At 32.7% G+C, this 22717-nt stretch overlaps 1 protein-coding gene across 2 annotated transcripts in view; it reads left to right on the top strand.

The window, feature by feature from the left end:
- LOC150097045 (guanine nucleotide-binding protein G(s) subunit alpha) overlaps positions 1-22717 on the top strand; it is a 320682-nt gene that overhangs the window by 147869 nt on the left and 150096 nt on the right. For both annotated transcript variants that reach the window (XM_090408599.1, XM_090408598.1), the window contains exon 5: positions 11891-11988. In XM_090408599.1, coding sequence (XP_090264725.1) covers positions 11891-11988 — 98 coding nt within the window. The remainder of the gene's footprint in view (positions 1-11890; positions 11989-22717) is intronic.

Raw genomic sequence — 22717 nt, forward strand, 5'->3', positions numbered from 1 at the left:
AAAAGTATTTTTTGATTATGAAATGCCTGATGAATCACACATAGGTGATCACAAAGATAATTTTAGGATAAATTTCTTTTTTGTAATTTTAGATACTGTTCTACAATCTGTCAAAAAAAGATTTGAAACTGTATGAAATTCACGAAAAATCATTTGGATTTCTTTATGATATGAAATTAATAAGAAAAATTACAGAAAATAAATTAAAATTTTGCTGCAAACAGCTGTATCAAAAATTAAATACAGATATTGATGAATCTAAATTTTACAATGAATTAATTATTTTTAGAAATATTGTTCCAGAAGATGCATCCATTAATATTTTAAAATTCATAATTGCAAATAATTTGTCGGATATTTATCCAAATATTACTATGACATTTAAAATATTATTGACCAGCTACGGTCGCATCAGCAGAAAGGTCATTTTCCAAATTAAAATTAATAAAAACCTATTTGTAATCTTCTATGTCTCAAGAATGTTTTTCATGCTCTATAGATATTACTCTATAGAGTAATATCTATAGAGCATGAAATTGCCAAAAATTTGAATTTTGATAGCGTTATGAATGATTTTATTGATAAGTGCATTAGGTTAAATAAAATTTAATATATTAAGATTTCTTTTAAATCTTATAAGTTGTTATACATATATTTTATTCTTTATAGTAAAAATGGATATTTTTTTCATATTTTTATATTATTATTTATATTAATAAATAAATCATTGTTTTGGCATATTTATATGATAATGTGTAAGTACATAATAAAATAATATATCATGTACATACAAACACATTTATTTTTTAACTAATTTTTTCCCTTTACTTAAATTGATGTAAAGAGCATGCTTGTTTATTTATGTGCATAAATATTTTTCATATTTGATTTAATTAACAAGATATTCTTCCATTTAAAATTTCCATAAATGTTATTAACTTTCATGGGCCCCGCAGAATGTAGAAACGGGCCTGGTTTTAACCTTTACACTTTACACAATGCACCTGACCTCAAAGGATGGTGGGATATTTAAATCCGAAAGTTTGGCATCATAGATTATTTTTACTATTTCGAAATGAAATCTGTTGGCTTCAATACTGGAAAGATGGCCGATGTTTCTCTCAATGTTATGTATAAAATCTAAACATGGAAAGCATTTAGGTGAAATTGCAAATTTATGACCTCTTGCTAGGTCATAAATTTTGAATTAACATTTAATTCATCTGTTGTTAGTGGATGGTTAGATGCGTTCACCACCCATTTTTCCGTCAGTAATTTATTAGTAATTTTCTTAGATCGATTTAGCAAGTTAAGGTATTTTTTATGTAGATTAATATTACTTTTACTAAATGCTTTTATCCCCGAATTTTTTGAGACACTGATAATCAATTGTAGCAGTTCTTGATTTAACGTATTTGACAATTCTGCTTCTAGTTCTGTAATTTTAAAATTATTTGTTGGAGAAAAAAAAAAATCAGGTTTATTTTAATTTAATAACATGAGTTATATTTTAAGTTAATTCTATAACATGCTACTGCACGCATATTGGGATTCCATTGTAATCATGTGCCCGTATGTTATTCCTAGTATTGTTTGAATTACTGTACTGAGGTTGTCTCAATATACTTGGGATGAAATATTTATGTATTAAAACTTATCACTGTGGTTAGTACATGTGTTTTTTAGTGATGAATTCACCACAGGTTTCATTGTATAAAAAAATTCATAAATATATCTTATTGCTATATATCTGATATAGTTGCAAATTCTTATATTATGATATATAATGTCAAGTCAAAAACATAATGAGGTTTTGTGTCTGTTCCTAGTATCTAGAAACCTAAAGAATGTGCTTTCCATGCAATATCTGAATTGCCTAACTGTATCTGTAGGAAAGTTTTCCTGAAGACGATCTAATGTTTCATCTCTAGAACATTGCTGAAAAGGTTGATGTCTAAACTTGCTAGGATGTCTGATGGTTCTATTGTTAAATCTTTAAACCTTTCAATAAAGTGTAAATTGTTTTTCATGTTTAACTTTGTTTATCCTATGTCACAGTCGAGATAGCTATTTCACAAAGTTGGGGGTAGGAGAGTCTCACCTATAATTTACAGAAAATAATAATTTAATTAAATTATCTATTCTGTAAATAATAATTTACAGAAAAGAAATGTAATTTACAACACAATTTAACTGGCAATGCCTGCCAAATTCACACTCTATTTTATGCAGAAAATAATTTGTTATCTATAGGTTTCAGCTTTGCTTTGACCCCAACAATGTTTCATCTTAGCCAATATAGAAAACAGAATCTGATAAATACCAGGAAATTCTTCATTCTTATTCACATTCAAACTGCTTCCCTGTTACTCGGGGCTAGGTTACAAGCTAGAAATATCCCAAAACAGAAATAGCACCTCTTAAAAAATTACAGCCCAACAAAAATAATGTTATCATCAGAGTGGAGAAAGGTAATGTGACAGTTGTCATGAACTCAGAAGAATATGCAACAAAAATGAATAAACTTCTAGAATACCTACACCAGCATTGCTTTAAACTCGGATCCCACTTGATGCACATATAATAAAACCAAGATTTAATATATCTATCATAAATTTTCCAGACTCTCCTATCTTCAACTAGGAAGGTTGGAAGTAGGAGAAATACATACGTCTCAACTTGTGACATCACATCCAGGAGAAACACAGTCATACATGAAGAACAGTTTGCACTTTATTGAAAGGGTTAAAGATTTAAAATGGAACCATTAGATATCCTAGCAATTTAATAGCTGATGTTATTAAATGATGGTGAAGGCTGATCTCTAAACTAGCAAGTTTAGAGATCAGCCTTCACCAAAGTTCATACATGCAAAATCTTAACTCTTCCTCAGGAAATTTTTCTTCCAGTACAGTCATTACATGGAAAGCACATTCTTCAGGTTCTAGGATAAATATTGGAACAGACATGACACAAGGCCTTTCTATGATATCATCCTTTTGACTGGTCCCAGACAAACCTAGTTTTGAAAACCTTTAAGAAGAAAGCAATTGAAAGATATCATAAAAAGACTAAAACTTGGCTGTGTTACATTTGAGGATTTCAGAAAAATATCTTAACAGTTTACATTGTAACATCACATTCACACTTGAGCTGGAAAACGATAGAATGTTATCTTTTCTTGACATCTTCCTGGAAATCATCATCATCAAATTCTTTATATGTACCTTCAGATTGTTTACATGATATTATGATAGTATTTTATGAAAAGTTTACATCATTTCCAACTCCTATTGACAATTTTTTCCAAATTAATCTGTTACTCTAAGGATTCCAATATTGTCATTTCTTATATTTCTATATTCTAAAGCAGTGCTTCCCAAACTTCTGGTGTCGGGGCCCCCTTTGCAAAAATTAAAATATTTCATGGCTCCCCTCGAAAAAAATCGTAATAGAGAGATATCTTATTATAGTATTTATTGTATTTATATTCAATACAAAACATACACAGCGAATATTGCAAAAATCAAATGCATATATTACATTTTTTGCCTCTTACCGTTTGGTTCTGAAGACGATGCAGACTGTTCTGGTAAAATATGAAATACTGTCCTTTTTTTTTTTGTTTCTGCTTCTTCTGATTGTTCGCGAGATTTTTTTTAATTTTTTATCAGCCACTTATCCATCTCAGGGTTACATTTTTTAACGTAGAATAGATCAAATAATATCACCACTTACCGACACTGGCACACCACAGACTGATAACATGAAATTAGTGAATATTACCTGAATAAGGGAATCCCTGGACCAGGAACATTTTTCTCTTTTGTGACTTTTCTCCCTTTACGGTAATTAAGCCTAACGTGAAACAGACAGCAAAGGCAGGTTATTAAAACGTGCATATGATTGGTGCGGTATTAATAAAAGATCGCGCAACCGAAAGATAAAAGCATAGCTGACAATTGAGTTGAAATGCTAACTCTCTTCAACCGAATTCCATATGTGAAACTGCATAACATTCATTATATATATATATATATATATATATATATATATATATATATATATATATATATATATATATATTACTTTGTTTTAACACTTTCATGAATTTTAACACGTTCGGTTGAATTTTATTGCTGCCTTGGGAAATCGAATTCACACACATCTAATTAATAACAATAGTTTTTAGTTAGATACTGTGTTTGCGCATGCAACATATGGTTTTGTTTCGGTCTATACAGCATAGTTTCTGTATGAGGGGACATGTGATTCATAAATTAGTGTGTTTTTATCCCATTTGTCTCTAATTGCACTATTTGTTGAGAAATATATTACACAGACTCCTCATACCTTATTCACTGGCATATATTATCACTGTCATCCGAGCTAGTTTTCTGTACTTGTTTTTATTGCTTCTGCAGTATAGTGGTTGTTAGGGAGGGGTGTTGTTTACTACTGCAAGTGAGTTACTATCTCCCCACATGAACTTGTTTAAGCTTTTTTCATGTGTGAAGTATATACGAAACTTTTATTGATAACAGAAAACTAGCTCGGATGACAGTGATAATATAAAACGAATTTTGATATGTATATAAAGTCAATATCAACGGTCCCTGATTACGAACGCGTGATGAAAGGGACAGGAAGATTTGGAGCTTCCCTGAAGAACATTCGAAGTAAATACAATTAACCACTGCTTTGAAATGAAACATATGAATAAGCAATATTTACTAATATTCATTAAGCGCCGAAATATGCAGGAAGCAAAGTTTGTGAACCAACACCAATGTGTGAATTTTTCCATTAAAATATAAAAAATAACAAGAAAGAAATAATAAATAATAAAAGTTAAATACGTTTCTTTAAAATAAAAAAAATCTAATTAAAACATTTTAAATTTGTTTTCATTATTTCACGGCCCCCCTCAACAAAACCTATGGCCCCCAAGGGGGCCACGGCCCACAGTTTGGGAAGCACTGTTCTAAAGTACATCTTACTGTATCACATCATACATCTTGATCTTCTTCTGTCCTGACACAAAACCTTTATAACCTCTCCTCTCCAGTTTTATTCAAGTGACTGTACCACATGAGGTTAGGTTAGCTCTGCACACATATTGCTGAATGCTAACAATATCAAGTTCCTTCCTAATATCTTTTTTTAAAATAAGATTCTGCCATTGATGTTATCTGTTCACTCAAATCTTTCTCAGCATTCTCATATCTGTGATCTCCAACCTTTGGTCAAGAGTTATCTTTAAATGAACTCTTAGATTCATAACTTAAGATTGGTTTGAACACTGCCTTGTTTAGATCTAGTTTAGTGTTTTGATGACATTCTCTCTTATTCTGTGTACATTTATTCAGTTGACTTCCTACCATAGTAGCTTTGCTAATTTTATTGTCTATTTTCAGATTTAATTTGCCATTTCACTAAAAATTGTGCCTCAATAACTGAAATGTTTTACTTATTCCATAGATTCTCCCATGATGCAGTTTACATTTTCAGTGTTTTTGCCTATTTTCATGCCAAATTTCATGAAATTTGGCATGAATTCTCATGCCAAATTTATTACAGCAGTTATTTAATTTAGTTAGGGAATCTTGCAGACCTGTACTGGGTTTACTTAGAATATATCATGTGCATAAAGCAAAGAGCTGAGATCAACATCTCCAGTTCTGATATCCGGTCAATGTCACTTATCTTTATAATGTAATCCATATACATGATGAATAACAGTGTGTACCATTGTGTCACACCTAATTTAACATCAAGGTATCTTCCTGCACATCCTTCAGTTCTGAGTGCTGACTTACAACTTAAATATAGACTGTGTATTTATTGCTTGATATAATGTCCCATTTACTCCATATAATTGTAGCATTTAGAACAGCTTTTCTCTTGGTACCTTGTCATATGCCTTTTCCAGATATCATCATCACCATTTCCTGATACCTGCCCCAAAAGGTATACAGGCTAGAGTGCTGTGTGATTACATTAATACTAATCTCCTATTAGCAGTTTTCCTCCAAATTAGTCTATTACTTGTCAGCACTCAATATTGCCAAATCTAACATTTCAGTCTTTCAAGGTACTTCTGACTGAATCAGTTCACCTAATATCTTGGCTTCAGATGCCTGTTTTGCTCGCCTTTCTTCTCCCACTCTATTTTTAAGTGACCCTACCACCTTAGATTAGCTCTGCTCACACATTCTTGACTGCTAATAAATGCCAAGTTAATTCTGTATATCTTCATTTTTAATATCATTCTGCTATTAATGCTATCTATCTGGTCAGTTTCCTAATTTTTTAATTTTTTTCCTAATAAAGCACTTGCATTATTATCATGGTGGCATTTCAGGGTAAAAAAAAAAAAAGAGCAGGAAACATGCAGCAGAATGAATCAACTCTTAGTTCCCATAATGAGTACATTCAGTATTCATGTCATAATGCGACCTAAATATCACCCCTGCATACCACTATATGGCCTTCCTCCAGACAATCTGGTAGTGTAGATGACAGCAGGGTTATATGCCAGCTGATTGGGAAAATTCTCAATGCATTACCATCAGGTTAGGTCCTATGCACTGTCTGGTGGAAGGCCTATGGGATCACGTCTGCTGCAGCCTTGAAAATGGAGTAAGGGGAGGCCTCTGGATCTCTACAGTATGTTTGAATACCTTTAAAGGGTATCATAACTCATGCAACATGTTTAAAGAGGAGAAGGTACAGAAACAAGAACTCCTGCTCTGGTGAACACAAACAGAGCATCAGCTACTTCAGGGCTTCAATAAACTTGGTAATCTAATTTTTTTTGGAATAGCCTTTCTTATATGGTTTTCCCCATAAGACAACAACTTCCAGCTGCTCAAGAAAAGAAATACATTCTACTTTTTTTTCTCAACCTCTTGTCTAACAAACACAGTGCTGATGTCTATAAGTTTTGCCACCTGTGTGGGAATTTTTTTATTAATATACAGTAGTAGTTCAGAACTTTATGAATTAATTCGTTCTTAGCATGTGCTCATAATGTGAAAATTCTTAAAGCGGGAATTTATTTTCCATAGACATAAGAAACAGAGATTATGTTTTCAACAATGAAATTTGACCATAGTAATGTTAAATAAAGGTCAACAAAACAATAGTTTATGCTTGAATAATGATTTATTTATCCAAAATAATTAAAAAAAATGAAAATACAGCCTTTAAAAATCAAGCAAATTATGAGTTGTTTGGTTTGTTTCCATGCTTTCAAGGCAGTCTTCCCTTTATATATATATATATAAATCAGGTGTAAGACAAGGGTGCACACTGTCCTCACTGTCATTCATCATTGAAATTTATATATATATATATATATATATATATATAAATTTCATGATAACTTACATAAGCATCTTTTAAATCTGTATCAACTTTTCTGCTGCATTCGAAATTTAACTTCAAAATCTCAGTTGATTTTTCTGTGTTGAAAAGCATCATCAAGCCTCTTGATGAAAGAGTGAAGGAATGAACTGGAGTTTCAGCTGTTAAACCTTCTTCCCTAGCTTCTTCATCTTTTGTCATTTCAGAGATATTTTCATTTCTGTGCTCTCCACTGTGTGCTTGAAGCAGATCAATGATGTCAGTTGTAGAAACCTCAAGCTGAAATTGAAATTCACTTTGAAATTGCTGAAATTAACTTTATAGCATATAACTGAGAAATCATAATAATATCACAAGACTCTACTTAAATTTTATATATCTGGAAAAGGCATCCAACTACATACCCAAAGAAAAGCTTTTCAAAATGCTACAGTTCTGTGGGGTAAATGGAACATTATACACAGATACACAGGCTACATTTAAGTCAGCAATTAGAAACTGAAGGAAATACAGGAAGATGGCTTGATGTAAAATCAGGTGTAAGACAAGGGTGCACACTGTCCTCACTGTCATTCATCATCTGTATGGATTGCATTATGAAAGAAAATGGCATTGAGCTTTATATTAGAATTTGAAATATCAAATTCAGCTCTTTGCTTTATGCAGATGATGTTGCACTCCAAATGACATCTAGTGCAAGTTTCTAGGATTTGCTAACTAAATTGAACAAAGCAGATGTAACAAATTTGGCATGAAAATCAGCAATAAAAAATCCAAAACTATAAAAAACAGGCAGGAACACGGAAAACTTCAGCTGAATTCTCAATGGAGAACCATAAAACAAATAAATATTTAGGTACAGTTTTTAGTGAAGATGGCAAATTAAATGTGGAAAAGTTGGTATGGTGGGGAGTCATTTCAATAAATTTATATGGAATATGAGAGAAATTAGCCAACACTCAAACACTCACTAGTAGTACAGGAAGTGTGTCTAAGAGTTTATCTATTCTTGCATGTTTCCCTGCACTTTTTTTTACCCTAAAACACCATTATGATAATAAACTCAAATGCATATGTGTCACTGCAGTTAAAATAAAAGCCAGCCTCTAACCCCCCCCCCCCCCACACACACACAAATTAAAAACAAAACTTTAAAAAAATTGCTTCCAAATCTACTTCACCAAAATTCATGACATAAATACTAATTTAAATTATGTTCATCACAAATTACAACTACAACAACTACAGTCACTCAGCTATCCGTATTACACTCTGTTTGATTCCTTCTGCCATAGGGATGATATATGATTTTTCCATTTATAATCCTTGCCAGACAATGCTAAACTTGGATTCCCTCTTTTTGGCCTTCTTTGGCTTAATGTTACCTTGCTCCATTATGTATGGAGCATTATGTACATCTGCTGTCTCTATTGCTCCTCTAACTCTGAAAATTACTCTATCCAATAACTATCTTTTATCCCAGAAGAAGTTTGATTACCTGCAGTCCATTTTGAGTAGATGGACTGCAAATAATCAAGCCACTGTTTGAGTAGAATGTTTAATGACCATTGTTTGAGCAGACATTAAAGTCACTTTGGTGACTTTAAAGTCCACAACTCCATCTGACTCTCTTTTTCCAATTCTACTGACCAAGCTCTAAGAGAAGCTGAAGTATTTGCTTTAAATAATAACTTTAAATAATAAAGCAAATCATCATCTGCTGCCAGAATACCCAATCTGGTATGGATGCACAGATATTGATGTTTAGTGGAGAAAACACACATCTAGAAATAATAAACTAAATTTATTTAGCTAATTAGATTATTATGCCAATATCCAAGGCATCTTCACGGGCACAAAGAAATATACTAAACATATGCATGCAGGCATATCAGGAAGGCATGCAGAGTGAGTGTGACAGACTGAGTGTCACTGCATCCATCATGCTTTGACTACTCTCCATGTGAAAAATTTACCTCTTACCTTTTTACCTCTTCCTTTTGCAACTTCCAGCGATGGCCCTTGTTCTTCCCATTAATATCCTTATATTTCAACTTAAATACCAACTTGTTTTGTGGTACCTTATTGAATGCCTTGCGAAATTCTAAAAAAAAAAAAAATGCTGCTTTCATCTGCTCAATTCTGTATACAAGTTCTTAACAGTTTATCTAAAATCTTAATAACCCTTATGCAATGGCACTATTTTACCCCCCCCACACACACACACTTTCTATTACTCTGGAACTTTCTCTGTTGCAAAGCTTCTATTAAACAGCCAGATTAATGGCATTGTCAGTTCATCAGCACATTCCTTCCTTTAACCACCTTACCGGCCGTTATGGATCAAATACGCATCCGCATATGCTTCGTATCCATCATATATTTCATTGTTATAACAATGATATTACAATTTTAATAAGCACTTCGCATCCATGATAAAGTGAACGTCTATAGACGTCTTGGCCGGTAGCGTGGTTAAATCACATGGTGAAATCCCATTTAGTCCACTACCTTAGTGACATCCAAAGTACTCAGTATTTGTAAGATATCCTTTTCATTTATTTCTAATCTTTACCCCTCCTTATCCCCTCTAGGAATAAAGCCTGCTTTACCAGGATGGAACAATCTAATAAAATGATCATTAAATAGCTCTACTATGTCATCTGCCTTGGTCATCCAACTTAATTCTCCATTCTGCAAGGACATCTATACAAACATTTTCCCTCCTACTGGCCACATGGTGAAAGAACTGTTTGGAATTAATTCTCCTTGGATTGCAGTGCTTTTTACCCACTCATATTCTAATTTTTCTTTCCTTACTGTAGTAGTCACCTTGAAAAGTAACCAGTCCCAAGTCAAGACCTATATTCTGCTCTCCATCTCTCTCTCTCTCTCTCTCTCTCTCTCTTTATATGCCTTTTGTAACCTCTTTTCATCTGTGATTCTTGTTTGATTTCTCTAGTCATCCAATTTACTCCAGATCACTTTATCCTCTTCATTTAAAGTATACAATCTGCCATTGCTGTTAAAAAATTTCTCTTAACTAACATTCATATACTGATTGATCTCTCCCTTCACATTCTTTCATTTATTGTACTGCTTCAAGTTGGTTTCTAAGTCTTAAGATTACAGCTGATACTTCTGCAAGCTTATTCATCCTCCAAGTCATGACTTCATGGGGTAGGTATGGCCTATCAGTCACAATTAGATCCTCCGAAGCTATGATCAAGTCCAAAAGTCTTCCCTCTCATATATTTTGGCTTCAAAATCCCTAACGTGAATCTTAAATTTTTCACTACATGATTCACACTACCTCTAAGGTAGTGTGAATACCATACCAACCATCAGTTGGTATGGTATTCACACTTCATCTCTTCCACATTTTCACTGCACTTTATTGTCATTGCCACACTCTTTATCATTCTTCCAGGTGGGTGCCCCTCTAACACTGTACTCTGCAAACCCTGAATCTCCATGTATCACATTCTTCTCACTGGCATCTCTGATTCTTTCTTCCAATCTCTCTCTCTCTCTCTATCTCCATCTCCTTACACTCTTGATTTTCTGCCATTTCTTCTCTTTCCCTGTACTCCTATTCTCTTACATTCTTTTCTACACTGCTCTCTCACTCTCATGCCTTTCTCTCACCTACCAACTTGTCTACCAACTCTTTCTCTCGCCTACCAACTCTCTAGTCTCTTAACATCGTCATTCATTCTCCTCAACTCAGTCTTCATGCCTTCCATTTCTTTTCTCAGCAGTTTTGTTTCTCTCTTTACACATCCTGTTTTCACCTGCCATTCACTTACACAATCATGGCCATCTGCCAAAACATCTTCCTCTTTCACTACATGATTCTCACTACCTCTAAGGTCATTTATAACCTTCACTATGATCTCTTCCACATTTTCACTTCACTTCATTGTCATTGCCGCACTCTCTATCATTCTTCCAGGTCGAAGGTCCCATCAACACCTCTTTCATCTTCTCTTCATCCTCTAACAAACTACTCATATCTATATGTTACACATGCCTGTTTTTAATGTACTCTGCTGCTGCTGCTGCTATTGTTAAAGCCCCTAGACAGCAACACTCAAGTCATAATCACTTTCATAATTTATTTTCATCATCATGCTCTGTAGTTTCACATATATCCTCTCCCTATTGATACTTCATGTGGTTGGATACCACTCAGATGTGTAATTGTAGTTTTTCATCTGACACAGGAGTTCATTAATGTTTGCTTCATTTTCAAAATAGCATTCTCTGATGCTGTAGTAAAATTCAAATCCCTCAATTTTTGATGTACCCTCTATTATTTATTTTTGAAGGCAGCTGTATCTCAGAAATTCAGGAAATTTCTTTTCAATTAAATTTTAGGATTGTTTTTAAAAAACATCGTAATTGTTATTATTAAAATTGCTTATGTTTTTTTATATAAGAAAAGTAATATTTTTAATTGCATTTCTATATAAGTATGAAAATTGCTTTTCATTTTGATGATTAGTGATTTCTTCACTAGGAATTCTATGAGCATACAGAAATACTATGGAAAGATAAAGGAGTTCAGGCTGCATTTGAAAGATCTAATGAATACCAACTCATTGACTGTGCTAAATAGTAAGTGTAGATCATATATCCTTTTCTGGCTAACTAGCTTCAGTTATTGATTGAGAATTATGATTATATGTTTACCCTTTTATTGCAGTCTTCAGGTCACCTCCACAATGCTGTATTAACAAAGTACAGGTCCCTTGCTTAATGGTTTTGCTCAACGCGAGATTTGATTAACGTGCCGAAATTAATTGCGGTAATCCCTTGATATACGCGGCAAGAGTTTTGATTAACATGCCTTTAACCCTGTGGAGCTCACAGTTGATCTGACAGATACATGCAAAATGCTTAATATAAATATTTTTACACAATTCAGTATATAGCTTGGAGGTCATGAGTAGCTGTGCATTCATATGTTACGAGTGATATTCCGCACTGTTTTTTGCTGTCAGTTTGGTTTAACACATGTTATGTAAAGGTTTGTGATATTTGACAGTAAATGGTATCTGAGAGATACCGCAACCTCTGATGTCAGTATAGTATGGTTTATTTATTTTTATTTATTTATTTTTATTTTTGTTCAATAATTTCTAGATTGTAACCGAAAATAAATAAACCATCATGTATTACTGAAACAGAAAGCCAAAGGCTTATTTATCATACATGTCCTCTAGGAGATGTGCTTTACATTATGGAAAATACTAAGGAAAGGGATCTGGAGCTTACTCCACCTTTACTACGAATTGCTCATAAGGTTGCTTATGCTTACATCTGCTGAAACTTTTAGTTTCTATATATTCGGCATGAAACTCTTATAGTTTCTATATTCGGCTATGAAATAATGTTGGATTCAGTATCCATTTAATTTGTACCATCATGTATTATATTTGCAGTGTTTTTTTCTTTATGTTTTATTGCATTTTTGCTAGTAATGAATGTATCTCTCAGATATACCGTGACCTACGCTGCAATTTTTACCACTGCGAGCTCCACAGGGTTATATTTACCACGCAAAAACATGCAAGCCTCGTGTCGTGAGCATGATGATGTCATTCCTCCTAAGCAGCCTCCTACAAATTATTGATACAGTAATCGATCATGGATGAATTGTAATTTTTACCATTGATTATTACATTTAATTAACGCGATTTTGATATACGCGGCAACATCGAGGGATTAATTAACTGCGTTAATCGAGGGATACCTTTAGTTCATTAGTTTTATTTATTTATTTTAAAGAGGATTACATATTGACATCCAAAATTTGATGATTCATTTTATGGGCTTTTATCTTCAGCAGAGCTAACACTTCTCTCAATAGATATATTTCTGGAAAATGTTATTAAAACAAATAATTGTCAAGCAGACATGAGTTTTTTTTTTCTAATAAATAATGTAAATTATGATTACTTAGTACAATTATTTGCTTTAATAAGCATTTTAGATTTTAGAAATAATGCATATTTTATGCATTACTCTGAAATGGATTCTATTTTATGACTACATAATTAACATTAAGAGAGAGAGAGAAAGAAATGTATAAAATTTTGACCTTCCCTCAGAAACTACTAATAAACTATTATTTGACTTGGCTCAATTTTCGGATAGAGCTAATATTCTCACAGAAGCATTGCAAAAAATGAATCTTTAGCTATTCAATGACTAGACTTCAATGACTTCAAATTAAAATGTTGTTATTACTAATGCTGACAAAACAGAAGGGAATGTCAGCATGATTCTCAGACAAAAATCATACAAAAAGTGCCTCTTTTAAGAATGGTTGCATTCTTATGAATGCAACCATTTATAAATTTCTTTCTAATAATTTTATCAGATATCAAGTAAAAAAAAAACTAAACTAAAATTTTTGATAAAATGACATGCTGAAATAAAGATATTTGACTCAACTCAGTATCTTTCATGGAAGAGCTCCATGAATTTATGAATGCATCCAATATGTAAAATTTTCAAATACTTACTTAGGTTCATATTTTCAGTCACTGCATTTCATATCAAAAATATTTCAGTTTCGTTTGTTCTCTAGTGTGACAATGATGTTCTGAACTGTGCTGAAAAAAATAGCATTTTATTATATTGTCAGTTACTTTCTGTTATAGTGCTGAATTTTTTTTAGTTTGGATATGGGTGTTTTTATTTTTATGTGGTTTATTGTTGGCAGTTAACATTTTAGAAATAGCAGCACCTGTATGTCAATGTAAATCAGCAGCATGGAAAGTTCTCAAAGATTGAACTGAAATTTTCCATGCTCTTTTGACTTTTCCTGGTGGAATATCCTTTTTTTTTTGTTTTTTTTTGTTAGACTTTTCATAGTGGCATAACATGTGAAAATTGTTTTAAATGTGCATCGAAAAATGTGAAATATTAATGGACTGTGGAGATATAAGAAAAGAATGAATTTGAGTTTATGAGAAAGGTGGTGATGATGGACAAACATTAGACAAAAGAAAATAGCATGACACTAAGAGTAGTAAGGAAATGGATAGAAGTGTTAGTAATGGTAAAGGTAAAAAAAGAGGTTAGGCAAGAGTAGGTGAAAATGAATAGTGAAATGAAGCATGTGGAAGTTTTTTCCCACTGAGTCAAAAAGAGAAAAAAAAAACAAGAATATAATTTTTGTTGAAAGTTTTTTTCACTTGGTTATACTATAAATTAAAGATGCCAAGAGGTTATATTCTTTATAAGCCAGATCCAGAAGTGATACCATTGTTGAAGTAATGCAGAAATCATATATTTCCCATATACACAAGTAGTGCAAAGATCTATCACCTTATTATTAAAATACTCTGGATCAGATCAAAGATAGAGGTTGAAAGTTTTTTCATTTTATACTAAATTAAAGATGCCAAGAAATTATATTCTTAGTTTAATCCTTTATCCAAATGTAAGCTAACAAAGTTTGCACATGAAGTATCTTCATGACTGGGCTACTAGTAAATTAAGGATAAAGAAATTATATATTTGGTTTAATCCTTTATCCAATTGTAAGCAAGCAAGCAAGCCCTGAAAATAGTGCACCTGCACTATTTTCAGGACTGGGGCAACTTGTATAAAGAAGCTAATGGCTTCACATCACTTGCCTTAGTATCCCATAATGCAAAGCACATCTCCTGCAGACATGTATAATGCTATGCATTATGGGAAGGGTCACTACCCAGACCAGTTTTGACCTTTATTCAAGTCTCATCAGTGAGAGCCAGACCCAGAGGTGATACTAAGGTTGAAATAATGCAGAAGCCATATTTTCATATACGAGTAGCCAAAAGGTGTCACACCTTATTATTAATACTCTGGATTAGAGAAAGTTGTTTGAAGTTTTTTCACTTGGTTATACTATAAATTAAAGATTGATATGAGATACTAAGGCAAGTGATGTGAAGTCATTATCTTTTTTATACAAGTTGCTCCAGTCCTGAAAATAGTTCAGGTGCAAACTTGTTTGTTTACACTTGTTAAATTATTAAACCAAGTATATAATTTCTTGGTATCTTTAATTTATAGTATAACCAAGTGGTAAAACTTCTAACAACTAAAGCTACTTGTACATAGAAGCTAATGATTCCACATCAATTGCCTTAGTATATGGGAAATATGTGACTTCTACAATACTTCAACCATGGTATCACTTCTGTGTCTGGCTCCCACTGATGAGAGAGACTTCGATACAAGTCAAAACTAGTCAGGGTAGTGGCCCTTCTCATAATAGTTAGCATCATACTCATCCGAAATGGGGGGGGGATGCTTTGCATTATAGAATACTAAGGCAAGTGATGCGAAGTCATTAGCCACTATACACAATTACTCAGTGTGAAGATACTTTGCATGCAAACTTTGTTTGCTGCTTATATATAGAGGCAGATAACTTCACATCAAATTGTCCCAACATCTCATGTTGCAATTTATTATGGGAAATATGACTTTTGCCATTTATTTAGCTCTTGGTATCTCCACAGGTCTGGCTGCCACTAATGATCTTGGTATTGTTACACCTGATATCTTAAGAATGTAGAATTCTCAGCTATCATGGTGTAACATGAAGAATAAATAAATTAAAAACCCTGCAAAAGAGATAATAGATGAATTATTTAAAAGAAAAAGAAATATTCTTGCATCCAATAAAATATGTAAAATATAAAGGTGTTTGTTAAACTAACAAAAAAAAAGAAAGAATATATTAATGCTGTAATATGGTATAAATGAGAAAATTTAACTAAATAAGACAGAAAAGGATTAGTCATAAAAGATGGTATGTGAGAGGCTAGAGATTAAAATATTAAGTAAATTCATAGAGAAATTTTGAAAGGGGATTAAGTTAGAGGCTAGCACAAGAAAAACAACAGATTATCGCTTAGGGTCAATTCCCAGATCAAGAAATCGTTACAGGCTCGCCGATCAAATGACGTTTGGCAGAAAAACGCCACCCTAATTGGTCGGTAAAGTCAAGTCAAAAGAGGGGGGGGCGGAGAAAAGAAGTTAGAGAAGGTGCCATTAGGAGAGAGGGTATAAAAGGGTTAGAACCCCCCCCCCCCCCGAAAGAGACTCTTTTTGGCTTTTGGTTTTGGTTCTGTTCCAGGAGAGTTCTTCGCGAGCTCTTTCGTATGGATTTCACGGTGTTTTCCTGAGTGGCGAGATAGGGGTTATATCTCCGTCGTCACAACACAGAAACGAAAGTGAGCGGGATTTCGATTCCGTACTTCCTGTGTAAGAAATGAGGAATGCCATATAGTCAAATAAAAGAAAGCATATTCTTTGTGTTTCAACTCCAGTGTCAACTACGAGAAAGGGAAAGAAGTAAAGAAATCGATGTCCACGTCGCGAGTTGTACAGCCGTTATATAGATGAGTCAAAGTGTGTCCTAAGTTACGAGAGGTTAAGACCGCGTAAGCATAGTTCAATTCCAAAAGGAACGTAGGAGAAACAGATTATCGGAGAGGTTATACCAAGATAGTTCGATCAGAAAAAGGTAGAGGCCCATATGGAAAATTCAAGAAAGAAAGGTACTCTAAAATATATCTCGTGTTAACTAAGATTCGTCTGTATTAGTTATCATTATTCTAATACTGAACTGTTGAAGTGACCAAGAAAACAATACTAGGACTTTAGTATATGACAGAATATAATGAAAGTAAGCTTACTAATGTTAATATTATATGAGTAATTAAGTGTCCTGAGAATTTTGCATGTCTAATATATTGTATAAGAAAGTTTAAATGTCATAGTTATGTGTCAGTGCAGTAAATGGTTTAGTTAATCTACTTAAGTTTGGATAGTTAAATAGTGTGAATTAATCTTATATGTCCGTGTCAAATGAATTTATGTGTTGAATGTGTGTGGCGGCATGATCGTAATACCCATTATTGGATCATAGCTTAATTATTTATGATAAGCTAATGTCAGTTTGTAAATATTTAGTATAGCATTGAATTGAATAATAACTAACATTTGAATTGTACCATGTTAAGGAATTTAATAAACCTTTTATCCAATGATAAAACAGTTGTCTGAAATTGCTGTCCAATGCACCAATTGAAAAATTACGAACCTAATCATGCGGGAAATTAATGTGTTAAGAAACGAGATAAAGTGTCACGACTGCAACATAGTTTCACTTTCAGACATATTTTAGTTCTTTCTCCTTGTTTTTGTATATAATATGTTAAACTAAATGTCCCAAAAGGCACAGCATAATACAAATATTAGGGATACTAAGGGGAGGATTAACTTAAGTATTAGTAAAAATTTTGGTGATATCTCGAGCATAGATAATAGTAGAACATAGATGAGAGGAAATTACTAGTTAGAATAAAAATCATAAAATGGGACACAACAGTATCAAAACCCTCTGGATATTGATCCTTTCTGTAATGCTGTGCTTACAGCATTACAGCAAGAGTTTGCTCATGTTTGAGTAAGGATGAAAAAAAAAAATGTATATATATATATATAATTTCTTGTAAAGCATAATTTAATGAAAATAACATAACAACAGTAATAAACTATAATGAAAAAGCACAGATGTTTCATATTGAAATTAACAGCATTGCATGCATATGACAAGCAATTCAGAGAATTTTTCTTTCAAATGTTTCTGTATAAAGATTTTACTAGAATGGGAAAAAGAGGACTGTCATGATTAATCTTGAGTTTTGTTTGTATATGGAATCATGTATGAAGTACCCAGAGGAAATACAATGCCTGAGGGGGTGCTATGATTTTCCTGGAAAATTTATCTTGTAGTAGTAGTACAAAAACTTCTTGGTTGAAAATTTGATAAACAGAATGATTATAACAAAGCTGGCTAAAATGTCCTGTTTCCTGTAAGAATGTATGTATGTGTGTGCATGTGTGGGTACACACATGCATGCACACTTTAATTATATGTGCATGTATTCCCAGGTTGATTTATTTGGCATGCCTATACATTTTCTATTTGTTGTACACAATTTTTTTTTATTGTATTTATTTATTTTTTGTATATGTATATTTTTCTACAGACTATCTTAATTTAATTTTAATTTAGAAAATTTTTATAATGAGCTTTCTAGGAATTTTTCTTGTTTATAACTGTGTTAATGACTATAATGAAGCATTCTCAATTTCCATGACTTCCTAATAGTATTGTGTGACTGGATGGAGAGATGCAGATCAGAAGTAGTTTGTAACTCTGTTCATTCCTTTCTAGCTTCATGAAGTGATCTGTTCTCTTACTGTGTATTCAGTCTGATGATGTTATGAAATAATAGTGGTTTATAGTAAATCCCTTATTTAATAATAACCATTATCATCATCAATTTCCTGATATGCACCTTTAAACAGGTGTTCACTCTACTATGACTACATGATTAAGTTTCATTATTATTAATCTCCTGTCAATAATTTTCCTCCTAATTAGTATATTACTTGTCAGCTCTCCAATATTTCTTGTATATAACATTTCACTCTTCCAAGGCACTTTTGACTGAATCAATCCACTTAGACCTTGGTTGTCCTATGGGTGTCTCCTTCTTACCATCTTGGCATCAAACACATGTTTTGCTAACCATTCTTCTCCCATTCTGTTTAAGTTGCCATACTACCATTTATCTCCAATCACATATTCTTGAATGCTAACAATATCAAGTTCCTTTCTAATAGCTTCATATTTAATATGATTCTGCCATTGATGGTTCCAAATATGATTCTGCTATTGATTTATCTTGTAGTAGTAGTAGTACAAAAAACTTCTTGGTTGGAAATTTGATAATTTAATAATTTAATGTGTACCCCCCCCCCCCCCCCCCCCCGACACTCTGTACTCTGAGAATAATTTTTCTCAGAGCTCTCATATCTATGGTTTCCAATTTTTTTTGATCAAGTACTTTATTTCTAACTCAACTCTCAGATCCCTAACTTAAAACTAGTTTAGACACTATTCTAGTAGTAAGACTTATACGTTGGTTAGACATAACTGGTAATTAATTTACGGAATTGACAACGCATATAAAGTAAATTAATTAAAGATAACTTTAATGAATCACTTCTATATTGAGAACTTCAGCCCAACTGCCAAGACTACCAAATTAGCCCGCAAGAGGGCACCATTAGGACTTTAGGAACAAAATTAGTTCTTATTTTCTTCCTCATTTGCTTTGTTAGTTCCTTAGTGCACATACCATATCTTTATGTTCCCGAAGATGGCAATGTGACATTGCCGAAATATAGAAGTGATTCATTAAAGTTATCTTTAATTAATTTACTTTATATGCGTTGTCAATTCTGTAAATTAATTACCAGTTAGTTTAAACACTGTTTTGTATACTGATAGTATGGTGTTTTGGCTAATTTCTCTATTATTCCATATAAATTATTCAGCTGGCTATCCACCAAACTAGTATTGCATATTCTGTCATCTATTTCCAGATTTAATTTGTCATCTTCACTAAAAACTGTGCCTAAGTAGCAGAAATATACTTGTTCAATAGGTTCTCCATTAAGAATGCAGCAGAAATTTTCAATGTTCTTGCCTATTTTCATAATTTTCGTCTCTTTATTTCTGATTTTCATGCCAAATTTGTTAAACCTGTTATTCAATTTAGTTAGAGAATCTTGCGTTAGTGTGTTTTAGGAATACAACATCATTGCAAAGAAGCAAAGTTTGGCATGTCCAATTCTAATATCCTAATGCCACTTTCTTTCATAATGTGATCCATATAAATGATGAATAAGAGTAGAGATAATGTACATCCTCATCTACACCTGATTTTACATCAAACTATCTTCCTGTATTTCTTTCAATTCTAGCTGCTGACTTACAACTTAAATATAGACTATGTATTGCTCTGTATAATGGTCCATTTACCCTATATAATTGTAATTTTTTGAAATGCTTTTCTCTAAACACTTTGTCATATTCCTATGATTTCTCAAGTATTTGTTGTAAAGTGAAAATCTGTTCTTGACAACCGCTATTTGACAACAGCTCTGATTTTTGTTGCCTACCTTACTCGCATCTCTATCTTTCATAATACTTTTTTATGAAAAAAAAGTATTATGAAATACTTTTTCATAATTTTTTTGAAAAATTATGAAAAAGTATTTCACTTTTTCCCCCCCATGACCTGAATGCATCTTGTTCTTCTCTAAGTTTCTCTTCCACAAATTTTCTTATCATCTTTTCAAGTATGCATGCATGAAACACTTAAAACGCTTAGTAGAGAAATTTTTCTATAGTTCTCATATTCAGCTTTCTTCCCCCCCTCCCTTTTTTTTTTTTTTTTTTTTTTTTTTTAAATAGATGGGAACTATGAGAGAGCTCTACTCCAATCATCTGCAGTTCAACTTTCTGACTAGTCCCTCTGAATTATACAGTGTAGTAACTACAAAGCTTTTATACCTCTGTATTTTAGATTTCTGGCAAATATTGTCTTCTACAGCTGACTTTTCATATTTCAAGTTTTTGTTGGCGTTTCTACATCAAGTATTAATATATACTCCGGTTTGAATTTCTCTTTTCTGCTCCCATTCTGTCACTGCTTGTTCTGTTTAACTGCCTTTCAAAGTAATTACTCTAGACATGTAGGATATCTTCATGTTTTCTACCTTATCTTCAGTTTTCATGTTACCTTTATATGTGTGCATCCTTGATTGATTCATTTTACACATCTTACCTCCATTTGTAAGCTTTTTCAATAGCCTCCAGAACAATTTGTCACCCTCCTGTTATTTATCTTCTATGTACTTACCGATGTCTTCCCATGCAGCAACCTTTAACATAGCATAGCACTCTTACATTTTTCTCTGTATTCTTTTAGAGCATCTGCTGACTTATTTGCAAAGAAAACTTTTAGCATGCTTTCTTCATTTTTAGAATTGCTTCTTTGCATCCATCTTGCATCCATCATGGTGTTCTTATTTTTCTATCTTTGCAAAGAACTTTATCTCGTATCTCCATAACTGAATCAGACAATGTTTTCTTCATAGTTTGCCACTGAGACCCCAAGGTGTGGTTCATGTTATCAAAACAGGAACCAAAACAAAACATTAAACTACTGTTTAATGTTTTGTTGAATAATGTTTGTCTACATTTTACCTGTAAATGCTGCTTAGCTTTAATTCTTTTCAAAAATTTTTTATATACTGTTCTTTTCAATGTGATATTCATTTTTATCCTACTTAAAACTAAGTGATATTCATTTACAATTTCAAATCCTTTGTACACACTTGTTTTCTGAACCATCATGAAGATATTATTGTGATATAATCAGTGAAGTGTTTCTTATTTCTTGCATCTTTTTTCCACATGAACTTGTGCACAGTTGAAACATGGTGTTAGTAATGACTAGTTTGTAAGTTTTGTTGTTATGTGCCATCCAGTCATTTTCCACCCTTGGTGATCCGGTGAACAAAGGCCCTCCATCCCACTTGGCCTCTTGTCCTTTCTTTCAGTAATTGTAAGTTCAAGTTGGTAAGTTCTTTTATGTTGTCCATCCATCTCTTTTGTCTTTCTCTTCTTCTTATTCCCTCAATCTTCCCCAACATAACTGCCTTTTCCAATGATTCATTACCTTGCATAATATGACCAAAGTACATCAACTTTTGTTTAGCAGTCATTGCCTCCAAATAGCATTCTGTCTTTATATTCTCTAAAACAATTCTTATTGGTCATTCTTACAGTCCATGAGATTCTTGATACTCTCCTCCATACCCATAATTTAAATGAATCTATTTGTTTTCTAACTTCCTTCTTAATAATCCAGCTTTAACATCCATATGTCACTACTGGAAATGCCATTGCTTTGACAGCTCTGACTTTTGTGGCCTGCCTTACTTACATCTCTTTCTTTCATAATGCATCACTTTTTTTTAATTTCATCTTCACATTTACCATCATTTCTGATTCTGGACCCAAGAAAATCATAACCTTCAATGGTTTCTATTTTATCTCTCTCTCTCTATCTTAAATTCATTTAAATTGCCATCACTTTTGTTTAGTTGATGTTTAAATTAAGCCCAGCTTTGTTACTTTCCATCTTAACCAATAGAATCAACTGCTCCAGATCTTCCTTAATTTTTGCTATGAGGGTTGCACCATCTGCATATCTTAAATTATCTTTTTTTCTGCCACCACTCTTAATTGATCAGTTGATCAGCTACTCCTCACCATGTCACAAGCTTATTTTGTTTACCCATATCTTTGAGTTTTGTATAATAACTTCAGGTGGAATTCTGTTAAATGTCATGACAGAATCCAAAAGTATATTGTTATAAACTATTTTTCCATTTTTCAACTCTGCAGTCA

Source organism: Typopeltis vanoorti, chromosome 18, assembly GCF_054136105.1.
Source record: "Typopeltis vanoorti isolate ZY-2024b chromosome 18, IOZ_Tvanoo_1.0, whole genome shotgun sequence".
NCBI lineage: Eukaryota > Metazoa > Arthropoda > Arachnida > Uropygi > Thelyphonidae > Typopeltis > Typopeltis vanoorti.